This window comes from Aedes albopictus, chromosome 2, assembly GCF_035046485.1.
Source record: "Aedes albopictus strain Foshan chromosome 2, AalbF5, whole genome shotgun sequence".
Classification (NCBI taxonomy): Eukaryota; Metazoa; Arthropoda; class Insecta; order Diptera; family Culicidae; genus Aedes; species Aedes albopictus.
This window is the reverse complement of record NC_085137.1, coordinates 23,942,846-23,966,962: the sequence shown is the minus strand read 5'-3', so window position 1 is coordinate 23,966,962 and position 24,117 is coordinate 23,942,846. Positions and strand designations below refer to the sequence as shown.

The window sequence follows — 24,117 nt, the reverse complement described above, 5'->3', positions numbered from 1 at the left end:
ACTCGGTCGATACCTATACTCTGATTGAACCAATTAACTTTCTCGTGCAACAGAGGAGAGTTCATCATTCGATCGATCGTTTCGAGACATCAGCGGGCAGTGATTGCTGAAAAAAAACTACATCATAGCCGAGCAGGTGATGGCGGCAAGGTCCTTATAAGGAACACAGAGGGCGATAATTGAGTGCGGCAATTGGACCAACAACAGCGCAAGGGATGCCGGACAGAGATTTTGACTGCAGCTCTTAATTATCGATAATTGAACCAGAAATGCAGTTGTGCAAGTTTTCGTCATCGAATGTGTGTAACCTCTCTTTTGTGGTACATGCCGGTCGAAGCGAATACCAAGTAATTGGATCCTAATCGTACATGGTTTACTGCACTTTTTTCTCACAGGGATCAGTCGATTCATTTATTTATCGGTGCCTTCACTATTACGGCACAAGCAAAATACAATCTTTTCAAATGTCTCTCAAAATGCCATCCCGCTTGGAGAGGCCATGTTTTTCGCTACAAACATACACATATAAATAAGTGCAATGGCTTTTACCAGACAGAAAGTACTTGGCATAAAGATCAACAAAATGGTAACATATGTAGCGATCGTCGTCGGCGGCGGAGTTTCAGCATAAACACATAAATCTCTGGATCCCTTCTCCTGGTGCCATCTCCGAACATTCCGATGACAACGACGACGACGACGACGACGACGCGGAAGAAGCAGTCTGGAGATATTGAATGTAATACAGCATGTTAGTACGGAAAAGGGCGACCGCGACACGAAAAGAAGTGCATTCACTTGAGAGTTGTAAATTGGTTCTATCAACTGACGACAACGAGGCCAATGATCTTCGCTTCTTCCGGTGGTGAGCGGTGGCATGAAAAAATGTGCTTTGTGTGGTGAAGAATTATTATAATTCTTATTTCTTTATTTTAGAGATGTTCTGCCTTTGGCTGATTCATATCCTATGGTGTAGAAAAGATGATGTCTGTGTATGTATGTGTGTGTATGTGTACAAAAAGGTCACCTCATTTTTAGATAGTAAATATGAAACGATTTCAACGACCGATGATTCATTCGACGGGGTATATTGCCCTATTATTTCCTATTGAAAATGGTTCAGATCAGTCCAGCTGTTCCGGAGTTATGGCCATTTAGGTGTTCCGGACCGATACCCCAGAAAGGGGAAATATATGAAAATGTAGCAAACCCATGCATGCGACTAATCAAATCACGGCATTTTCGATTATCTAATGAAAGGTAAGCAGGAAAATAGTTGCCAAATATAAAAGTGAAAAAACTCATACATGTGACACATCAAATCGGCCTTTTTTGTACGGTTAGCAAGCAAATAGGCTACTGGTAGTGTTCCGGAATCGGTTCCAGGTGTCTCGCCGAAAGTGGCCAAATGTAAAAGAGAACCACACCAATATTCGCGACACATAAAATGTCTTTTTAGGTATCCTGACGAACGATTAACAAGAAAAAATATCTCAGATCATTGATATTTTGGAAGGTTCAAAATAGTAGTGTCCCGGAATCGGTTCCGGGTGTCCCTTCGGAAGTGGTCAAATGTAGAAGGGAACCGAACCCCATGCATGCGACATATCAAATCGCGGCTTTTTCGATAACCTGATTACCGGTTTTCAAAAAAATCGCCTCAGATTACGTTAGATACCACCGATAGTGTTCCACAACCGGTCTAGGGTGTCCCACCGGAAGTGAATAAATATAATAAGAAAATAGGCACAGTTCAGAAGTTACCACCGGTAGTGTTACTAGTTCCGGTAACCTGATGAACAGTTAGCATTTACATACGCTCAGACCACATTTAAATATACCGGTAGTGTTCCGAAATCATTTCCGGGTGTCCCGTCGAAAGTGGCCAAATATAAAGTATACCAAATTCATGCATAATGCACATCAAATCGTGACATTTTTATCCGCTAATGAACGGTTAGCAAGAAAACAGGCTCAGACTACTCAAGAGGCTACCGGTGGTGTTGCAGAAGCAGCGGTGGATGCTTCAACAGAATTACGAAAGTGAAAAAAAATCAATGCAAGCGATAGATATGTGTAATAGAACCAAAAACCAAAAAAAAAAACTAAAGAGATCTCATCAAATCACACCATTTTAGATTCCTGTGAAATAAATATAGGGAAGACTGAGGAGACTTGATCCCTGGGGAGACATGATCCCCCCATATTTTCTCGGAATGAAAAATAATTTTATTCTAGCATAATTTTTCCAAAACTATTCCTGGACAAACGACTATGTTTTGACTACAAGTTATTCCGATTGAACATTGCATTATTGTTTAACGACTGATGGTTTGTTTTCAGTCGTTCAGAAATCTTTTAAGTGATTTCGAAAAATCCCCATAATTTTGTGAACATTGAACCAAATCGTGTCAAAATTTCACAGCACATAGTTTAAATAGAATACTATCAAACGTATTTATCCAAATAAGGCTATTATAGACTTATCCTTCCAAGACGCGCGCCATCAAGCAACCGAAACTGCACCGCGTTCGCGCTGTATACGAAAAGCGAGGTTTTTTGGTAGTGTTGTACTTTTTACAACAGCGCGCGCGCTGAAGGGTTATATTGATTAATGCAGATTAGTATACACAACAGCGACTTGATCCGTCGAGGATTACACACACATCTGTGAAAAATATAATTCTATTCGGAAGCCTCTATTCACTTGGAATTATAGTATATTCAATGAAAAATGTGTCAGATAATTATTATTTTAGTACAAACCATGAAAAGGGAGATCAAGTCTCCCCATTATGAAAATACGGCATATCCTTAAAAAATTAAGGAAATCTTAAAATTTCAAATACATCGTATAATTTGAAAATACAAGAGAACGTATAGGAAGCCTCTGAAGTTATTTTTCCTTTAAATAAATCATGTGTTCAAAGGGGGATCAAGTGTCACCCATTTTTGAAAAATACATCATAAGACATGCCTCCATAAAAAACAAAGTTTTGAAAACTTTAACAATAATTTCAAGGCATTCAATTGTGTACGAACTTGCAATAGATATTTCCCTGCTTCTCTGTACGGAACACGGATTAAGTTGTGTTTAGTTAGCAATAAGGTTTACCTAATGAGGGAGCAATCATATTTAAAAAAAAAACTTGCATAGTTATCTAATTTCGTTTGACTCGAGTTCGTCGAAAATTGATGGTGCTCTACAGCAGCGAATCCAAGACAAAAGATCGAATGGACAGAAGGTCTAAAGACAGAAGATCGAAAATCCAAAGATCGAGTTTAAATTCGAAGAGACGAAATCACGAAGGGTGAATTTCTCTAAAGCAAATAATCTTCGACCTTTTGTCCTTTCAACCGTTTGCCTCTCGAAGTTTTGTCTTTTTGACCTTTTGTCCCTAACTCAGAGTAACCATCGGACAAGTGCACTACTAAGAGCTTAATTATTACAAATGCTTCTGGGCTTTCAAAAAAATTTGAATGTTTGAATGAACATTTAATAGGTTTTATACAAAAAATAGAAAGCAAAGAAGACACGAAGAATTTATGACGAAACTTCTGGGAGATGTTGATGGGTTTTTAGCGAATGGTCCAGAACAGCTACATGGACAGTGTTTATGGGAACTTGTGAAGAAAAAAAACACGATTTTTTTGGTTATTTTAGAAAAAATAGCGACAAAATTTCAAAACTCATGATTTTTGCATTTTTTACGGTAATTTCACTTTTTTGAAAACTCGCATACAATTTCTGATTTACAATTTTTAGCCCATTTAAAGCTGTCAAGAGCAGTGCTGAAAATGTCATTTCGACATTTCTAAATTCAACCACCTACAGCTCATTTTAGAAGCTGAACAGAGAATATGGTATACGAAAAACTTGTGCGGTTATACCAGTTCTACAAGAAAGTCACGGAAACCCCGCTCATGTTCGAATATTTAAGGTAAATGTCACGGACTACCTTCGAAAAATCCCAATGATATTCATGGTGAATATCAATTGGCATTTTTCGATGATAGTCAGTGATATTTATCCTCAGTATTTAAAAAAGAGCGGGTTTTCCGTGACTTTCTTGTAGAACTGGTATAACCGCACAAGTTTTTCGAATACTATATTCTCAGGTTCAGCTTCTAAAATGAGCTGTAGGTGGTTGAATTTAGATTTGTCGAAATGACATTTTTAGCACTGGTCAAGAGAACATCCAATTAAACTTCGTCGTTGGAAAATTCCGCCATAAATAAAAAAAAAAAACAAAATTCAGAAATTTGATATCAGGAACTTAGGCCAAGAATTTCCCTACAAACTGTGTGTAAGGACTGTATCGGAAATTAACTATAAACGTTCACAATTGCCTGAAAAATAATCTGTTCGAAATAAACATAACTTTATTTTTGGAGATACTATATAAATCTCTAAAATAAAGAATGGCAGTTCTGATTTTCAAAAAAATAATCATTTAACTTGGACTTTTATCTCAAAGATTGCGCAAATGTTATTAAAATTTTGGACACCCCCTAAAAATTTAAAATTGCGAAAAATGTGGGAAAATGTTCATTTTTTTCTCTTATTTTTGCGCAAATATATTCTTTTCCAGAATGCTCATGATATAGGAAAATTATTTTTATCAGGAAAAATTCCCTCCGCAGTTTAGGGCAATTCTTAAAAATGAAAAAAGGCCATTTTTCGAGGAACACTTTTTTTATGCGTCTTCAAAGAACGTTTACGCAAATAAAAAATACATTAAGTTGAAAATTTGCATTTTTTTCGATTGGGTATGTATTTAAATCTATTGAAGAGGTAGTTTTACCAGAGAACGGAATTTTATAACCTCTAAAGATATTTAAAACAGAGCGTCAAAGTTCGACCAAAAATTAGGTGTTCCTTTGGGATAGACCATATTCTTAATGTTGGAGGTTTTTCTATCCAAAATAAGAATTTTAAATGTCGGTTTTGAGTGATATATTATGTGTACATAACTGCTAGTAATAATCATTATTTTCCAGATTTTTCCCCGTACAAATTTTTTTCGCTACAAATGTTTGAAACTTTGAAAAAAATTAAAATAAAAACTGTTTGTACAGACTGTTATTGTGTGTGGTATACTCATAGACCCATATTTTCAATAATACTAAACATTTTCCAAATTTCTTCAAGCTGTTCTAAACTTAACTATATTGTGAATATTTCATAGAAGAACCGGAATGAAAAGACCAACCGTGCGTCGAGATAGAGCATTTTGGATGTTTATAGTTAATTTCCGATACAGTTCTTAGTTAGAAACTCCAGAATTTCCTGCCTGTATAACATGTGTATCATATGATCCTTCAAATGTTTGAACATAAATATAATGGAATTGAAACCATCGAATCCAAAAGAAAGAAAAAAAATAAACGAACCTTTATATTTAAGACTCGATCCTGTTGGTATTAGTCATATATCATATGGCGACCGTGACTAATGAGGACAGTCACCAATTTTCTGGAAAGTCATTTCCAGGGTCGGATACAAATTTGCCGAATGAAAATTTTAAGAGTACTCGAGTAATAAGAAACATTTTCTATAGTGATTTTAAATGGAACAACTTCCGAGCAGTGTATCAATCTGCGACTTTTCTGTTCCAGAACTATGTCAGATATTAAAAGCCTAAAAACATTAGTTAATAGCCACGCATTTTTAAACAATTGTTTGTTTTTATCGAATTTTAACAAAAATAAATGAACAATGTGTTTTTAAAGCTCATGAGTATCAAATCGCATTCTTGCCCAAATTTATCCTAAAAAATGAAAAAAAAAAACAATTTTTGGGTTCATTGACCCATGAAAACAAAGAAATCTGCAACAATGATCTTCGCAGAGTATGTGTTATTCGCATCGAAAATGATCGGTCAGACAGTCGCTTTCGGATTCTGCCTCTTCCGAGACAAAACATGACCAAAAAAGCCAATCGAATGAAGGTGTCATGAAATATAGTATTTTTGCACGTCTGTCATCGCAACCGATCATTAATCCGAAACTGCCACCACCGATTTTTTTGTCTCCCAGACGCCACAACCACCCTGGTGTAATTTCGCAAAAAACCGCATTCACGTTGCCAACCAGCTCATTGCTCTCATCTCGTTCCATCCAATCATCAAAAGTACTCTCACGTACGGCAGTGGCTTGGCTGTTAAGCAGAATCCCATTAACTGACGCCTCCGCACAGTTCGACAGTCCGCCCCTGCGCGCGGTCATCCCGACTAGAAGATTCTAACAAAAATATAACATAATTATAACAAACCCTGATATTTATAACTCATTGTGATATAATCAAGTTTTTATATCTTTAGGGTCTAAAAATATTATATCATATTTAGGGGATTCACTTAACAGCGTAAACTGATTAAACTGATTAAACGTCGCGATCACCAAGGCAATCTTCGATTATTTCATTCGCAAAATCATGAAACATTTCAAATAAGCAGAAAATCATGGCTTACGCAGCCATTTAATCTGTTTAGTGAATACCCCTATTATGTTATAAATGTTGTTTAATAACTCATTGTGACATAATTTAGTTTCAATTACTTGACATTCAGAAAATCATTTTGTACAATTGTATCAAAATATGATAGGAACTAGTTTTCTTTAAACTTATATCATATTTTGTTATAATATTGATCAGATCATAACAAAATAGGTTATTATTTTGATTAGACCAGTGTACTTTTTGTTAAAATGTTAGTTATTTTAACATCATCCTGCACCTAGTTTATAACATAATAAGTTATAGAATATTTTTATAACATCATAACATAATGTGTTACAAACTTGATAGATTTTTCTAGTCGGGATTCCACTTTTTTCTCTCTTACTTTGTGTCAATTTTTCGGGAAAATTTCTTTCACCGAAACAAAAACGTACGACAAACCGGGTCAAGGTAGGGTAGAAGTCTCGTACTGCTACGACAGACGATGCCGTCGATCACATCTCGCGGGATGTCGTCTTATGCATAGTCACGATCTTATGGTTGATACATATATGCAAAAATCACTGTGGCTCTGTGGTTTCTAATATGTACTGGCGTTGCAATACATGTCTCGTGGACCCAAATGCAAATGCATCACTTAAGCTCGGAACTGTATAGGTACTTGAAGCGCCGCGCCGTCATTTGGCAAAACGAGGGCTCCGGCTTCGGCCCCTGGAGGAATGTGTTTTACGGGCGAGAGCCCGAGAAAAATTGCGGAATTGAGTTTGAATAAAATTTAAATTAGATTTGAACTGCATAATCAGCGAGCGCGCGCGGACGGTTCGCGTGTGATGCTGAATGTAGGACTGCTGGTTGACCGCATAACATTGTGATACAGTGACTGAACTGTTTCGCGGTTTGGACTCGTTAAAACACCCCGCCTGCCGTTTAACTGACGTCGCATACGTCAATTATTCTAATGTGGCAATCGTAGTCGAAGTCGTTACTTTCTATATTGCTGGGCGCATAAATCTTTATTAATCTATTACGCCCCTCGCATGGACCAATCATGTGGCAGTCACATCACACTCTTAGTATCTTTCTAGCTACAAAAAAGTCGGCAGATGAAGTCATATGAAGTATCGTTTTGATTAATTTACGATTTCCTAATCAAATCGCGCAATTCTCGGGGCCCATCATGGACTAAGCAATGAACTTTTCCAATGGCATGGGAGAAACTGCAAGGGGACAAGTTTGCACAGCGGTGTTACTTATGAGTGTCGTCCTTTTTGCACACAGCTGTGAATGACGGGTCGAACAATCTCATTAGCATTAGCATGTACAGGAAATGTGTGCCAAGTGGAAAAAGCTTGACTTTTGTGGCGGTTTTTATTTTTATTATCGCATTCGACATCGACCAGATGTGACGGCGGCGAGTCCTCAGCGAAATGGGTTCACTGCATCGTTCTTAAGCGGTTTGACATTACGCGAGTGCGCGTACAGCTGAAAGCAGGTTAACAGCGACATGGATGGTTCTGCAAATTGCATTGAATGTTTATTGATCAGGTTATGGCATTTTTACGATTCTTTAGAGGATCGTTTGAGTTATCTTGAGAACAATTTTAACGACTAAAAGTTGATGATGCTGATTAATGGTAAAGAAATCATAACTGAGACAGTCTCTGAACATTCCTTTTGATTTATTTTTGCAGTAACTTTTTAGCAGTCAAGGGCCCATATTTGAGGTTGACGTGGTGAACTCACAGCTATTTGGCAAGACCATGTGCATCGTCGTCATCAGTACTAGGCGGCCACTGTAAGGCGAATCCAGCATCCAGAAAGTGGGCAAAGCGGGAAAGATACGGTAGGCTGGATATGCTGCTAGAATGCCGGACAAAACCTCTGCCAAATTGGTATTAACCACAAATCTAGTTGGTAAAAGATGGCGTAGCAAGTAGTTATCTGCTATTCACTCGGTACTGGAGTAGCTACGTAAGGTATCAATGTAAAATGTCTACGCAGACAAAGACCCAAAACTTCATGGGTTCGATCCCAGCCCCGGCTCTTTCGTCAGTTGCTCTTTCCCCCTGAGAGCAGCTGACACTGACCCTCTTCTGAGCCCATGGCTCAAGCGAACCCGGATACACGGACATTGGCGAACGGCAACTCGTAATGGACCCCCAATCGGACTGGAAAAAGGAACCACCAACAGCCACACATCAACATCCTCGTGCTCATCATTCTACCATGATAGGGTAGAAAGTAAAAGCAGCGCAACGGCAACCAGTTCGATATAGTAGAATAAGAATAGAATACATTTAGGCGCGGTACAAAGTGTAATACAGCTTGCTTCCAGTTGGAATCGCTCACGCATTGCCCTAGTCGACAAAAGAGCTGTAAATTAAGTTAACCCTTCAGCGCGCGCGCTGTTGTAAAAAGTACAACACTACCAAAAAACCTCGCTCTTCGTATACAGCGCGAGCGCGGTGCAGTTTCGGTTAGTTGATGGCGCGCGTCCTGAAAGGTTAAGTGATTGAAGAAAGACCCAACACAGGGTTGTGTATCACCGATGTGCCCAAATATCGTAACAGCAATTTATAAATCAGGCTCTGCAAATATACAGTCTAGAAAGAAGTAGATTCAAAAACCATCTGCATTTTTCCTACCTACATAATTAACAAGCGTTTGCTAACGAACACCTCTAATTACGTTATGCACTGATGGGAACTTGATGACTTCCGTGGCGATGCAATAAAATAGCAAACCCAAATCACCATTTCCAACATTCTTACTCAAGATGTTGTTCGCACATTGTTTTCGCGACAACGTGGATGTGTTCCCTGTTGGGATGCACACCCTCAAATTCCTCGGCTTGTGGGGTGAACCCCGTCGAGTCGTTCGTTTCGGCTGTATCGCTTCTTGGATGGCCTTCATGTTCATCGCACCAAAAACCTGCCTGGAGTACGGCGGCGAAGGTTTCGATTCGTTCGCCCGTGGAACTGCGGAGCTGATCTACTTTACCGACTTCATTTCATCGATGGTGCTGTTCGCGTTTCGACGAAAATCCTACGTCCGGATGATCACCACCCTGCAGGAAACCTTCCGAACGTTGGCGAGTCCAGGGCAACCGATCAGCTGCGTGAACGCGATCACAAACTTCAACCGCCGGATCTTCAGATATTCGAGGATCTACGCTTGCTTCATTGGAAGCTGCTTGATATTCTACGTCCCATTACCCATGACGGCAACATTCGTGAACTACTTCGCCGCCGGAAACGAAACCGATTCGGTTGAGTTCGTCCTGCCGCTGGAGAACAAGTTCTACGGATTGGACACCCGACGCAACATCTTGCACTACATAATCTACATGATGATGCTAACCCCAGCTGTTTGCGGTTCGGCCAGCCTCAGCATCGTCAAAGGGACCGTCCTCTTTACGATCATCCGCTACGGTGCAACCCTGTTCGAGCTGGTTTCGCTGAAAATAGCAGACCTTGGCGATCCCTCCAATTTCCGCGATCAAGATGACCTCGAAACGCAGCGCAAACGGCAAGACCGCCTGCAGGAGATTATCACCCTACACCAGACGGCTCTGGAGTTTGCCGACCTGCTGGAGAACACGATGCAGCACATTTTGCTCTCGCAATTTGTCAACTGTCTGCTCATCTCGTGTCTGATGATGTTCTACATCTCGAGCGTGAGGGGGATCAAAGTTCGCATTTATTAATGGAACGACCGGCTCACGTTTCTTTTTTTTCAGACCTACGGACCGAACGTCGTGAATATGGTAATACTGTTCGCCGTCCTCATGGTGGAAGTGTTTGCGTACTGCTACAATGGAGACGAGCTGAGCGAAAAAGTACGGCGGGGGTCTCGCGCTCGACGCTTAATTGAGAGAAGATTTTATGATGATGGTTTGTGCTTTTGTGTTTTTTTTTATGCAGGCGGCAGCGGTTGCCAACTCAATCTACTGCTATCCCTGGTACTTGGAACCGGTGCCGGTGCAGCAGGCGATCCAGTTGATGATTTTGCGGTCCCAGCGGAAGATCGGAATCACGGCGGCTAAGTTCTACTTTGTGGATATTGGACGGTTTGGAGTGGTGGTCCAGGCTTCGTACTCGTACTATTTGATACTGAAGGAACGTTTCTAAGGGTCCTAGGTTAGTGTTTCTCTCCTGTAGATCACCTTTCACTGCTTTAATAAAAATGTTACTCATTTAGTATTCGTCTCGTGCCCTGGCAGAAAACCTGATCCGCTAATTATGTCATATATCACGAGACGAGGAAGGGAAAGCGACGTGATTTACTTCGTGAGATACATTTTCGTACCGCTTTCTCGCGTTGCACGAGACGAGCAAATTTATGATGATTTGCGTAAAAGATATGTTGCCTATTTTACGAGGGATGTTTTGCAATTGCCGCAATGTAAATCTAATTCCCGAATATGGAAGGTTCAAAAGAAACTTGAAATGGTAGTGCGAATGAAATTGGAATTACAGCCCTTGTTGAACTAAATTGGCTTTCTGGAGATTTAATGATACATTATAAACAATAAGTATTATAATTTCTATTGATAATCATGACGCATGTTTTGTACATCTTTTGATTGTCAGTTGACGAATAATTGATGAGATCATCCGAGAATTTTTCCACAAGGTGTTTGGAACCAGTGTTGGGAATTATCGTGACCAAACGCTACACGGAACCAGAAATCAACCCAAATATAGGTTCCTTCACTCATATCGGCTCTTCCGTGCGAGAACCCAAATTTGGCTATACCGCGTTAAAGCTCTGAGTGGGTAGTTTCCATTTGATCCCGGCAGAAAATTGCAACCCATCGCAAAGTTCTTTCTACCTAGCGTTGACTAGTACCCTAGTGGGTTGAAATAAACCCACTTTTGGGTAAACGGCAAAGTTCCAAATTTGGCTTCTCGCACGGACATTATCGGCTAGGTAGCTGCTTCTCGCTTTGTTTTTGACAATATTGCGAGCGGGAGAGCGAGGAAACAACCCACTGCTGGGTAAAAAGTTCAATCGGTTTACTTGATTTTGCTTTTTTTTAACGTAATTTTTGGTAATCTGTTTTTCCGTGTAGATCCGATTTATGGTATCACCTTTTCCAAGTGATACGAATCAATATCACGCCCGAATTGACACGCATTTTGTAGATTTCACTTTTCCTTCTTTGCAGCGACGGCAATTGCTGAGTGTGCTTAGGTGTGCTTGAGGCGCATTGCGAGAGAGTTAATCTCTCTGAGCAGTGATGCATCTCACTGATAAAGAGAGAGAGCCTACCGTAGACAGGGTGCACTGCGTGGTGTTATTTGTGTTAGCGCGTTCCAATGTAGCAAAGCAAAATAAATGAGGTTGATGACGTCATGTCGGGCTAGTACTGATCCATATGAATCAATTCACATACCGTTGTGCTTGCATTTGCTTGCTATAGCAAGAGATTAATGAGAGAGTCATGATAATCGTTTGCATATCTGTGTTGATGGGCACTGAACGAGGATGATGGTTGATGTGTATGGAATTGACTGTTTCCTGGTGTTAGCGACTGTAGAGAGAGCGAATTGAAAAGCTTAAGGACAGGGTGATACAAACTTGGGCTTAACCAACATCAATGTGACTAGAACGCTGATAGTTTGTGGTACTGGTTATAACATTTCTTGAGAGATAAACTAGGCCTGGTGAACTAATATGCCTAATGCTAAGTATGTAGAAAAAAAAACTAGCGTTCAATCAAGTGGATAGGCCCTTCATTATATATTTCTAACCAATTGAGTTATTTGTCTAATAAATAGAGATCAAGCGAATCCATAGTTGCCACCAGAAATGGTTGGTTAACTTATTTCCCTTTCTTCAACCCTAATAAACTGAACTTATGAGCTACTAGTATTACGAAAAATTCATCTTTTCTTTGTGTATAATTCATCGCAACCCGCCCATCAAAGCGAACTTAAGCTACAACCTTTGCTTCTAGAAAAAAAAAAACCGCAAGAACTTAAGCAAATGCGAAAAGCATCGAACACAATATTATCAATTGGCTTCTTTAGCGTTGTTGAGATAATTTCATATTCTGAATCTGCATGCCAAACTGAGCCGAAATCCAAATTTTCATGAATTTTGGTGCCCGGGAACCTGTTTAAAAATCAATTTGAAGTTTGTATAGGATCGATTTGTCGAATCACCCCTCGTCGCATTTTGTACTGGGTGGAGCTGTCACACAGTTACCCAGCTGTCAAAAGGTGATTTCAAAAAATAATTTTGAAATTGATTTTAGGTACCAAAATAACGTTCTAAAAATCTGCAAAAAATCGTAGTGGCTCAGAAAAAGGTGCTCTTTCATATAAAATCGAAACATTTTTCTTAATTTAAAAACCCAATTTCTCCACGTCTGCTGACTTGCGTGGCCTAGAAGGTTTCAATGTCGTCAGTACTTGCTGATGATGTCTGTTAGCCTCAAGCAGGTATCTGCTAGTTATACGCAGGGTTGGAAAATGTCACGAAATGTCATGGAAAAATGTCGTGACATTTATTTAGTTTCTCCATTTCTTGTGAAAATTTTCGTCCATGCGCATAAACCTTGAATAGGGATAATTAGGTTCGTACAAAACATGATGGTGCCGTTGAACATTTCTTACTACTTAGGAGCAGTGACATTGATGAATAACCAAATGACAATTTTATGACATTTTCCAACCCTGATTGTATTATACAGTAGGGTCTTGTAGCATTTGGGCAGGTGTACCTATTTTGGGCATTTGCAGCTATAACTAAGTCATCCCTCTATGGTATAGTTTAGTTTTGCTTTTCCCGACGTTTCGGCTTTTTATTAAGCTTTTTTCAATGGGTAAGCTGCCAACCGTTGAGAAAGCCAGCATTCCGGAATCAATGTATTCCAGCCGTACTCATCCAGCACAATCCTTTATTTTTAACATGATTTATTTGGAAAGCACGTTTAAATTATGAAATAAGTAGTTCATGCTAGAAATTTGAATACAAGTGCATCCAATACATAAGTTCGATTGCATAGCTTATGGGCGTTATCTGATAGACTGACACTGAACTGTGAGAGTTTGAAGGAAGGGAAACGGCTTTTTCTACCCGTTTCTGTTCTAGCGATGGCTATGAACATGTGAATGAATGTACATGAGAGAAAGTGTATACAAAGACACAAAGTACAAGGAAAGGGACGGGCAAGGGATTGAACCCTGGACCTCCTGCATACAAATCAGAAGCGGTAGTCACTAGACCACTAAGTCCGGCATCCTGTTACATAAAAAAAAACAAAACACAAATTAGCATAACTCTCTTTAAATAGTAAACTGCAACACTTCGATAAAAATCAGCTTAAAATAAATACTGTTCAACTATATAACTGGAGTAGAAGGGTAATAAGATAATGATATGAAATAAAGTAAAACTGGTGTTCTGTATTCTGGCCAGTGTGATTGCATAGCATGAATCCAATACACCAACTACTTGAAATCCATAACAAATTGAACATTAACCTTCAGACAAGCGAGGAGAATTGCGTGCTGACAGGAAGTTTCAGCTCCCCCTGTTTGAATTCGCCTCCCAACACAAGCTTAGGTTTAAAACAATTGCAAATATATTCTTAAGGTACTATGGGGTTAAATCCCTAACAGTAAACTAGCTGTCCCCGGCATACTATGTTTAACCTGTTGCGTTATTTTTCTTGAAGTTTCAAGTACCAAGTTCTTGTTTCCAAATGCATTAAAATCGATTTGCAAAAATCTCAATTTATCTATGTTTTGCTTCAAAAGCCATCCTTGAAAACTAACAGAACAAAGCAAAGACGACCCAAATCCGACGTTCCGTTCGCGAGACATGCAAGGTCCCAACGTATGCTATTGCATTTTTATACATTGAAATATTTGGGAATTTTCCAATGAATTGAATTAAGTCACAAGAAGATATACAGGTGAGCTCGTTCCATGCTATTATTTCAGTGTTTTGATTTAGCATAATATTCATCATTCGAGTGTATGGAAGGCAGTTTGTTTACATTATTCCTATTTTTATATCTAACGGAGTCAAGAATACGCTACTATTTCTTCTTCTCATTCTTTAGATGTAAATATAAAATGAGAAGAAAGGGAAATGGTGGCGTATTCTTGGCTCTTGTTTTCCTCATATTTCCACAATCTTTACCCTCTTGCTTCTGCTTATGATCATTTGCTAAATTTGTTGCTTTTCTGACTCAATGTTACAATAATCCCTGATGCACCTTACTCAAAAAACATTACTGATCCTTTGTTATACAAATCATTCACCCCTGGGGGATCATTCACCAAACTACGCAACGTATCCCCTTCCATTCTAATGAACCTTCTACCAATATATCGTTAGTGGTTTTCCTCGTCAAGTGCCTCGACACTCTTCGAGAAGGAAATACCGCAGTTTATTTACACGCATGAGTGACATTTGGAACCGAACAATCGATGGCTGCATAGCGACGCAACTACCAACAATTCCGAAAAAAAAATACAGAAAGAAATAAAAACGTTTGTCACGAAAACCGCGGAGCGATTCCAAGCAACAGCATCAAAATTAAGGAAAATTTTTAATTCATGATTTTCTATTGAACTGAAACTTTGCACAGTTTTTCAGTTCCATCTAAATCGCCATTTTTCGATATCAAATTTTTATTTAGAGCCACGACTAACTTTTCAAAAGGGTGTATGTGAAAATGGTTCAAAAATATTCAAAAATATGCACAGCAAAAACGGATTGTTCGATTGTTATGAATTTTTCAGCAAAGTTAGATAGCTAAATGGTGATTTCTAAGAAAATATACACTGTGAAAAAAAATCTATTTTATTATTGAAAAACATCATTTTTGTCACAAAAACTCAAATATCTCAAAACCCTATCTTTTTACCAACTTGAATTTTTTAGGGAAAACGGTCCATTGTATTAGCAATCTACCATAAAAATTTGGTGATGGTAAACTAATAAACAAAAAAGTTATAACATTTTAAAAATTTCACAATTTTTACATTTAGTAAAAAAAAATTTTCTGTGTAAATTATTTCGGCCGGGAATCGCGATTTGATGCTGATTTTATTGTTCAGCAAAGTTAGATAACTAAATGGCGATTCCCAAGAAAATATACACTGTGAAAAAAATCTTTTTTAACATTAAAAAATATCATTTTTGTCACAAAAACTCAAATATCTCAAAACCCTATCTTTTTACCAACGTAATTTTTTAGAGAAAACGGTCCATTGTATTAGCAATCTACCATGAAAATAAACAAAAAAGTTATGACAATTCAAACATTTCACAATTTTCACATTTAGTAATAATTTTTTTTAGTGTAAATTATTTCGGCCGGAAATTGAAGTTTGATGCTGATTTTATTGTTAATGGCCTTGCGTGAGTAAAACAAGTTGTTTTTATTATATATTATATATACATATAATATAATATACTATGTACCGTAATGTTCCGATTTTATCACGCCCTCCGCGCATTAGTCGTTTATTCATTAATTTGCTGTTACATTTGAGGACAAGTGTTTTCCCTCTTCTTCAAGATGAATGTTGAAAGCGTGTTTTGCAACGTTAAAAATATTGAAATGGGTATAGATGTTGAAGAATATTACAGGGCATTTTTGAAAAGGGGCGTAATTAAATTGTTTAAACAGATGTCGCTGATGGCAATTTCTCAGTTGTTGTCGTTTTCGAACTTCCTGCGCCCTGCTTTACCGATGATATACAGATGGCTCGTTTGTCAAATTCTAGACGGCAGGACGTGCAAATGCGTAATTTTGTACACAATGTGGACATTTGGGCATAACCAGTCTCTTTCAGTTTATCTATGGTGCTTTCGGTGAGATTTCGTAACTCTTTTGAACATTTTTTTTCATCAAACGGTCTACAAGAGAGCGTTGAGTTGAAGACCTTTGAGAAAGCGACTGTTCATCTTGTTCGTTAGATTATAATAAACAAAATCACTTATTAATTTTAACTTACTTGTTTGGTGTTGGTGGCTGAAGAAAAAAAATACTATACAATTTTTAATATTCATAGCGGTAGTATTTTTTTGTTTTTTTCGTGAGCATTGTCAGGTATGTATACAGACAAACAAACGTAACACTGGCGAAATTTTCATTGACCACGCCTTCAACGATCATTTTGAATCTTGGTTGTGGCTTTCATAACAAGAAGAGCGCCCATCGTTTTTCTTTGCGTTTGACGTTTCACACTAGCGCCTTCTGATGACGATATTGCACAACGCAGTGTTTCGTGAAACATTTCCACCAGGTGGTGATAGTGTGAACTGGGCGATGAATTTTCACTAAAATTGTTCTAGGCGTTTCGTCTGTTTGTCTGTGGTATGTACCTCTTATGCATTTGTTGTTGTTGAAGTTACTCGCATTCTTCCGATCATAAAGTCTGTTCTCTAAGAGGGATTTTTTTTGCGGATAAACTAGACGTATACGCGTATAAAAAAACTTTTATTATACAGCTTTTGTCTTAAAAATAAATTCAATTCCATTTTTCTTATAATCAACAGCTTTTCAACACTATCAAGGGATTTTTTCACCAGTCACGTACAATAAAAAGTATGACAATCTCAATATTTTTGATCACAACACTGGATCGCGTCTAAGTTTCAAATAGATACTATAGTAATTACGAATAATCAAACTAAAGTATCATGAAAACAACTTGTTTAATTCAGGCGGTAGCCTTTACAATAAAATCAGCATCAAAATATAATTCTCGAAATAATTTACACAGAAAAATTTTTTTTTTTGTTACTAAATGTAAAAATTGTGAAATGTTTGAAATGTCATAACTTTTTTGTTTATCAGTTTACCATCACCAAAATTTTATGGTAGATAGCTGATATAATGGGCCATTTCCCCTAAAAAATTGAAGTTGGTAAAAAGATAGGGTTTTGAGATATTTGAGTTTTTGTGACAAATATCATATTTTTTCAAAGTAGAAAAAGAAATTTTTTACAGTGTATATTTTCTAAGGAATCATCATTTAGTTATCTAACTTTGCTGAAAAATTTATAACAATCGAACAATCCGTTTTTGCTGTACAGCTTTTAGAATATTTTAGAACTATTTTCGCATACACCCTTTTGAAAAGTTAGTCGTGAGTGAATATGAAGGTTTAATATCAAAAAATGGCGATTTATATGAAATTGAAAAACTGTGCAAAGTTTCAGATATTTTTGAAATGGTCGCTCAGGATCGACTGACATGACTCCGTGGAATTCCTCCGCGTGCGTATTTTATGACATCGATGGCGCTCAACACCAGCCCGAAAAAAAGAAGGGGACTTTTTTATCACTTGATTTCAATGGTGTCGGTTTTTAAATGCGTTCGAGTTGTCACGATCCAATCGAGTGCATCGATCGAACGGGGTGTTTAATGGCAATCGAATTTATCGATTTTTTTTTTATGAATTTGGAAACACGAACTGGAAAGCACCGCCAATTGTGTCGGTGACGGGCGGTGGCGGCGACGGCGTTTCGATGCATCGTTGAGCATGAAGGTCGTCGATCCGGAGAATTGCGTTTCAGGTGATTGGATGGTAGCGATTGTTCGAATGCATCACGCATGCAACCCGGTAAGGTGTGAAGTTTGAAGAACTACTTGGAATGATGATGATTCGTGTGCAGGGGTGCGATTTTCAAGAATTAGAAGGTGTCAATATAATTGCAATTGGATAAAGTCACGCTATTGATATAAGAAACGCAGAATAAATGCATTGTAAGTGCAAGTTGATACCGTTCAAAGCGAATTATTCTCAGAAAGCTAAAGTTGTGTGCTTTAAGAATGAAATTCTTTGAATATTAATTGGTCATTTTTGCATTCGCATATCGTGTTGCAGTGCCGAAGATATTCTTCGTTCAAGGAAACCTGGATTATTAAACAATCGCAGTCCGGCCGAGTATTGAACCCAGAAACCCTTAGCATGGTCTTGGAGAGCGTTTAAGTACCCCTTCTGTCATATATATCCTCAGTTACGATTGATGGAAATGTCACCAAAATTGAAATCAAAAATGAATTCGCCGTAGAATAGTAATCATGAAGAGATGTGATAGCTGAAGAGCAGAAAGGTAGGGGCGGAACGACAGTCGAAGATTTTATAAAACTGTCGAAGGCGCGTGGCAGAAGACTGCACCGATATTTGTAATGTTAAATGAAGATATCTACTGTGAGTATTACAGATACAATTTAATGTCATGTTTTTATCCTGTTCGGTGATTTCATCGACCCTGTGGAATACCTCAATGCTCCTGGATTTAATCTTTTTATTTAATTCTTGATTCATACCAGCAAATCAAAGTCACAACTTCCTTAAAGAAGCACCTGTTTCCGCCGTACCAACCAGATTCAATTGTTCTCTTAAGATTCTTTCTTAGCAGCCGTCTGACCAAACACGCCTTTCTGAATCAGCTGCCTGTCCGGCAGCTTCGACTAACAAAGACGGAACATAAAAAAGAAGGAAATAATAACAAACACGCGGCATTGCACCGTCCGCGTGTTTTGAGTAAACAAGAAGCTGAGATTTCAATCCTTTTTGCTTTTCCTTATAGTCGTTCACTCATAGAAGGTTACCGTTGAAAACAAAATTAAAAAAAAAAAACTATTGCGAGATGTGTGAAAAAAGGTTTGATCAGTATTGGTCAGCCATTGAAAGAATGTTGTACATTACCCAGGTAACCAATAAGCACTTAAAATAGCATTAATTCGGCACTATATGCGCCTTTACAGCAGGTCATTAAATGCTAAATCTGTTGTATATGCGCCATATGTGCTAATTAAATGCAGGTTTTGGCCCAATATACGGCTGATTAAATGCTTATCCTTCCTATCCCCCAGATTGTCAAAAATAAAAACAAATAATTTCCCCTGCCCATTTCACGGTTTACCTTCCTTTTTTTTTCTCACTCTCCTGTGGAACTTTTGAGGTTTGGTCACGTCCTGAACTGCTGTTGCTGTTTTTTTTTTGCTGCTTTCGACCAAATTGGGATTTGATCCCTCGATCCTCGGGTTGACGATGGTGCTTATCCGCGCTACAGGGTATGCTATAGATGATTAGATAAAGCGCAATTGATTTTTGATCTGGCAATTTCCCACATGGCTTGGTTAGCCAAAGCAAAATCAAGAAATGGATATTTGTAAGGTGCTACGGTCACCGTTACCGTAATTGGTCGGCCGAGGACCGACCAGTCGAGAGTCCGACTGCACACTAATAACGAGCCTGGATAAAACAAAGAGGAGAAACGTCAAAATTGGAACAGTCGATCTAGTGTCATCCCCATAGTTCCAATCGAGCAGGAGACCTGTCAAAACGACAAGGATTCTCCACTTTGGTATACTCGAGACACTTTACACACTAATTGCCATACCATACTTTCAGATTCAGCCAAGTATCTCGGTGGCTTCGTGGTCGTGCAGATAGTGTCACCAAGCATGTAGTCGCATCGTGCTAGGAGCGCGGGTTCGATTCCCGCCGCAGCTGTCAGGAAAAGTTTTCGGCTGTGCCACTGGGCGTTGCATGCTAGTCCGTTGTCTAGTGTCGTGCTTCCTTCAAAGAGCGAATAGCTCACTGGAAGTACTAAACGTGTTCGTGTCGTGTCTATATCTTGACAGTGAACTAAACTGGAATCTACATCTTGAGCAAGTAGGGTATCGCGCCACTTGGGCGGTGGCTTCTATATTCGTCTGTTTTCCACTATAACTCAGTCAAATTTGAACCAATTGACACAACTTTTGGAATGTGGTGAGATAGGTATAGTATCTACAAGTGTACAACATTTCAAGTCAATTGGTTCAAAATTGACTGAGTTATAGTGGAAAATAGACGAATATAGAAGCCACCGCCCAAGTGGCGCGATACCCTAGTTTTTAAAGCTATAAATGCTCTATGGATAACTAAAAAAACATTTGGTAAAAAATGGGGACTTAAGCCGAAAATGATCTATTGGATTTACACGGCGATTGTGAGACCCAGAGTTACCTACGCGTCATTGGTCTGGTGGCCCAAAACTAATGAAAGGTTAGCTCAAAAGAAGCTGCAAAAACTTCAAAGGATAGCTACTCTTTCAACTACTGGTACAATGCGAAGAACTCCATCTAAAGCGCTAGACACTTTACTATACCTACTTCCATTGCATCACTTTGTTCAAATAGAAGCTGCAAAGAGTCTTTTCAAACTAAAAAGAACTAAAAATCTCTTTGAAGGTGACCTGAGAGGACACCTCAGTATTCAAAAAAACAATTAGTATCAACTCGCTAGTCACAAGCAATGGTGATTGGATGAGCAGACGATACAATTTTCAGCGTTCTTTCCAAGTGATTAATCCTGGGAAAAATATGTGGGAAAATGGTGGCCCGGCCACAGCCACAGCTACAACCAGGATCGATCGTTTTTTAAACTGATGGTTCTAAATTGAATCATCAAGTTGGTGCAGGTGTCACTGGCCCAGGGATTAATGTATCAATACCAATGGGTAAGTGACCAACAGTTTTTCAAGCTGAAATTCAAGCAATTTTAGAATGTTGTAGAAATTACAGGCATTAAAAAATTTGCATAATGTCTGATAGTCAAGCAGCACTAAATGCTTTGAAATCAGCATCATGCACTTTAAAACATGTTTGGGAGTGTATCCAATCACTTCAACAATTAGCTCGCCGCAATCAGGTGAAGCTGTTTTGGGTTCCAGGACATTGCGGAATTGAAGGAAACGAGCAAGCCGATATGCTAGCAAGACTTGGATCGTCTCAACAATTCATAGTTCCTGAACCATTTTGTAGCATATCTGGATGTTCTCTCAGAATGGAGTTTAAAGCTTGGGAACAGCAAAAACTAAAATCCATTTGGGAAAACACTACAACTGCGAGGCAGTCTAAGCGTTTTATAAAGCCAAACGTTGCAAACACAAAATTATTGAACTTTCCAAAAAAGACATTAGTACTTTAACTGGCCTTATAACAGGTTATTGTCCGAGCCGGTATTATCTGAAGGTTATTGGAAAACTTCAAGATGATGTATGTCGCTTGTGTGGCATAGATACAGAAGACTTGGAACATTTGTTATGCCGTTTTCCGTCAGTTGTAACTAAAAGAATAAGGTTCTTCGACAAAGGGCTAATAGAACCCTTTGATGTCCCCAAATATGGTGATTCAATTCATTCGAAATGTGGCACCGTGTTGGGATATCGTTTCTGGTCAAATTCTGATTATTACCAATACCAATGATGATACATCGACTTGACAAAGCTAAATAAAAATGGGGCATGTGTCACAATAGATCTATCAACTAGTCGCAGTGACTTAGATACCCAACAAGGCATAAAAAACAATGCCATACCAATAAGTGATTGGGAGGCAGTGGCCGAAGCTCCCGACAATTAAAAATAATTTCCTCTCCCGCTTTGACATACATGTGCACAACGGTGTATGTGTTAGATGTTCTTCTAATCCCATCAGGTATCAGGTATCAGAAGGCCGGCTCCAGAGGCACGTTATCCTCCATTTGGGACATTTGTGCCATCGCCAAAATAACAGCCTATTTCATCATCTACCTGAGGGAAAAGGAAGGAAAAAGGATTTGGATGGGGATAGGGACAGGTAGGGAAATAGGAAAAATACCCTGGAAGAGGGTACTAACGCACAAGCGTACCACAATGGGTTCAAACAGCGCCCTGAAAAGGGCACTGTAATAACGCATAAAGCGAAAGAGAGCCTATAGCTCTTTACCACAGCGGGTTAAGAACAACAGAATATCCTGAAGATTCAGGTTTCTGAAGTCAGTTTCACTTAATAAGTGTTTACCGAATACTCGGAAACGCAGTTGCGCGAAAACTGGACAGTTACATATCAAATGATACGAAGTTCCATAATCGGATTCACAGCTATCACAGGCAAATGAATCAGCTTGCTGAATATTCGCCATGTGATAGCTGAGTCGGCAGTGGCCAGTCAATGCTTTGACCAGCATGCTGCAATTCTGCTTAGACAGATTAGTTAGATACTTCGCCACCCGTAGAGATGGCTCAGCACTATACAATTTGGTTTGACGACATGACTCCAAACTATTCCAATATTGTCTGTGTTGAGTGACAGCCCAGGTGTGAATCTGAAGCTTAATCCAACACTTCGATATCGGAATAGCTGGCTCAGGGCCAATGAAGTCATGTGATGCTCCAGAGCGAGCTAACTCATCAGCCAATTCATTTCCAGCGATGGAAGAATGACCAGGTACCCATAGAAGGTGAACAGCGTTTGCTGAATTCAGCTCCTCGATTTGAGTTCGACAAGCGATAACTATCTTCGACCTGGAGTTGGCCGAAGCAAGTGCTTTAATAGCAGCCTGGCTATCTGAACAGAAGTATATTACTTTGCCCATTACGTGCTGCTGAAGTGCTGATTGCACTCCGCACATAAGAGCAAAGATTTCGGCCTGAAAAACGGTACAGTGTCTACCAAGTGAATAAGACTGATACAGCCTTAGCTCACGAGAATAAACACCAGCACCTGCTCGACCTTCGAGAAGGGAGCCATCAGTGTAACATACGATGCCGTCTGAAATACTTCTTTCCAGATAACCAGATGTCCACTCTTCCCGGGAAGGGAATTTCGTGGAAAATGTCCTATATGGAAAATTACAAGCAATTGTAAGATCACTTGGAGCAAGGACAATTTTGTCCCAATTCACCAAAAGTGGAAACAACGAGGTGTGTGTTGAACTGCGGTTCACAGGAGTTTCCTCTAGTAGACCGAGTACCCGTAACCGGTAAGTGCAAGAAAGGGCTTCTTGTTTGAGATGAATGTGTAGTGGGGCAACGTCAAAGAGAACTTCTAGCGCTGCCGTAGGAGTTGAAGAGAACGCTCCAGACATCGCCATTAAGCACATCCTTTGGAGATGGCCTAATTTTGATTGGACCGTTCTCACTTCACCCTTTTGCCACCACACAAGACATCCATAAGCCAATATTGGCCGAACCACAGTTGTGTAAATCCATTTGATATACTTGGGTTTTAGACCCCAAGTTGTACCAAAAGTACGCCGGCATTGCCCGAAGGCCATACAAGCTTTCTTGATTCTGAGCTCAATGTGAGGTGTCCAGGAAAGCTTGGAATCAAGAATGACTCCAACGTACTTTACCTGTTCAGTCACATCGATTTCAGAATCAAAGAGACGCAAAGGTCGAACGCCATTACGGTTTCTCCTTTCCGTGAAAAGAACAATAGATGTTTTACTCGGATTAACCGAAAGGCCATATTGGCGACACCAACCCTCAACTAGCTGAAGGGCGTTTTGCATCAGGTCGAAAAGGGTGCTGATGCACATACCAACTAACAATGTTAGGTAGTCGTCGGCAAAACCATAAGTAGGAAAACCGCTATTATTGAGTTGCCTCAATAGCGTATCTGCTACGAGATTCCACAAAAGCGGTGATAAGACTCCCCCTTGGGGGCATCCACAAACACTCAATTTCCTAATCCCTGCTAGACGCAATGTCGAGAAGAGATATCGGTTTTTGAGCATTTGGTGAATCCAATTGGAAATCATTGGAGATATACCATGACTCCGTGCGGCTTCCAATATGGCATCGAAAGGCACGTTGTCAAAGGCACCCTCGATATCTAAGAAAACACCCAAACAAGATTG

General features: G+C 39.2%; 2 protein-coding genes across 2 annotated transcripts in view; one reads left to right on the top strand and one right to left on the bottom strand.

Annotated features, from left to right (window-relative positions):
- LOC109429628 (klarsicht protein) overlaps nt 1–24,117 on the bottom strand; it is an 833,281-nt gene that overhangs the window by 454,400 nt on the left and 354,764 nt on the right. The gene's annotated exons all lie outside the window — the stretch shown is intronic.
- Nucleotides 6,343–10,902, top strand: LOC109623405 (odorant receptor 47a-like). The gene is made up of 4 exons (XM_062849314.1): nt 6,343–8,847; nt 8,967–10,139; nt 10,203–10,301; nt 10,387–10,902. The coding sequence occupies exons 2-4, from the start codon at nt 9,240–9,242 to the stop codon at nt 10,591–10,593; spliced, it is 1,206 nt and encodes a 401-aa protein (XP_062705298.1). The 5' UTR covers nt 6,343–8,847; nt 8,967–9,239; the 3' UTR covers nt 10,594–10,902.

What these genes read in the sequence shown, in the direction of transcription:
- LOC109623405 (XM_062849314.1), top strand. Translation starts at nt 9,240, where the DNA reads ATGTTGTTCGCACATTGTTTTCGCGACAACGTGGATGTGTTCCCTGTT. An exon ending in TGATGTTCTACATCTCGAGC is followed by an intron (nt 10,140 to 10,202) that starts GTGAGGGGGATC and finishes CTTTTTTTTCAG; the next exon opens with ACCTACGGACCGAACGTCGT. An exon ending in GAGACGAGCTGAGCGAAAAA is followed by an intron (nt 10,302 to 10,386) that starts GTACGGCGGGGG and finishes TTTTTTATGCAG; the next exon opens with GCGGCAGCGGTTGCCAACTC.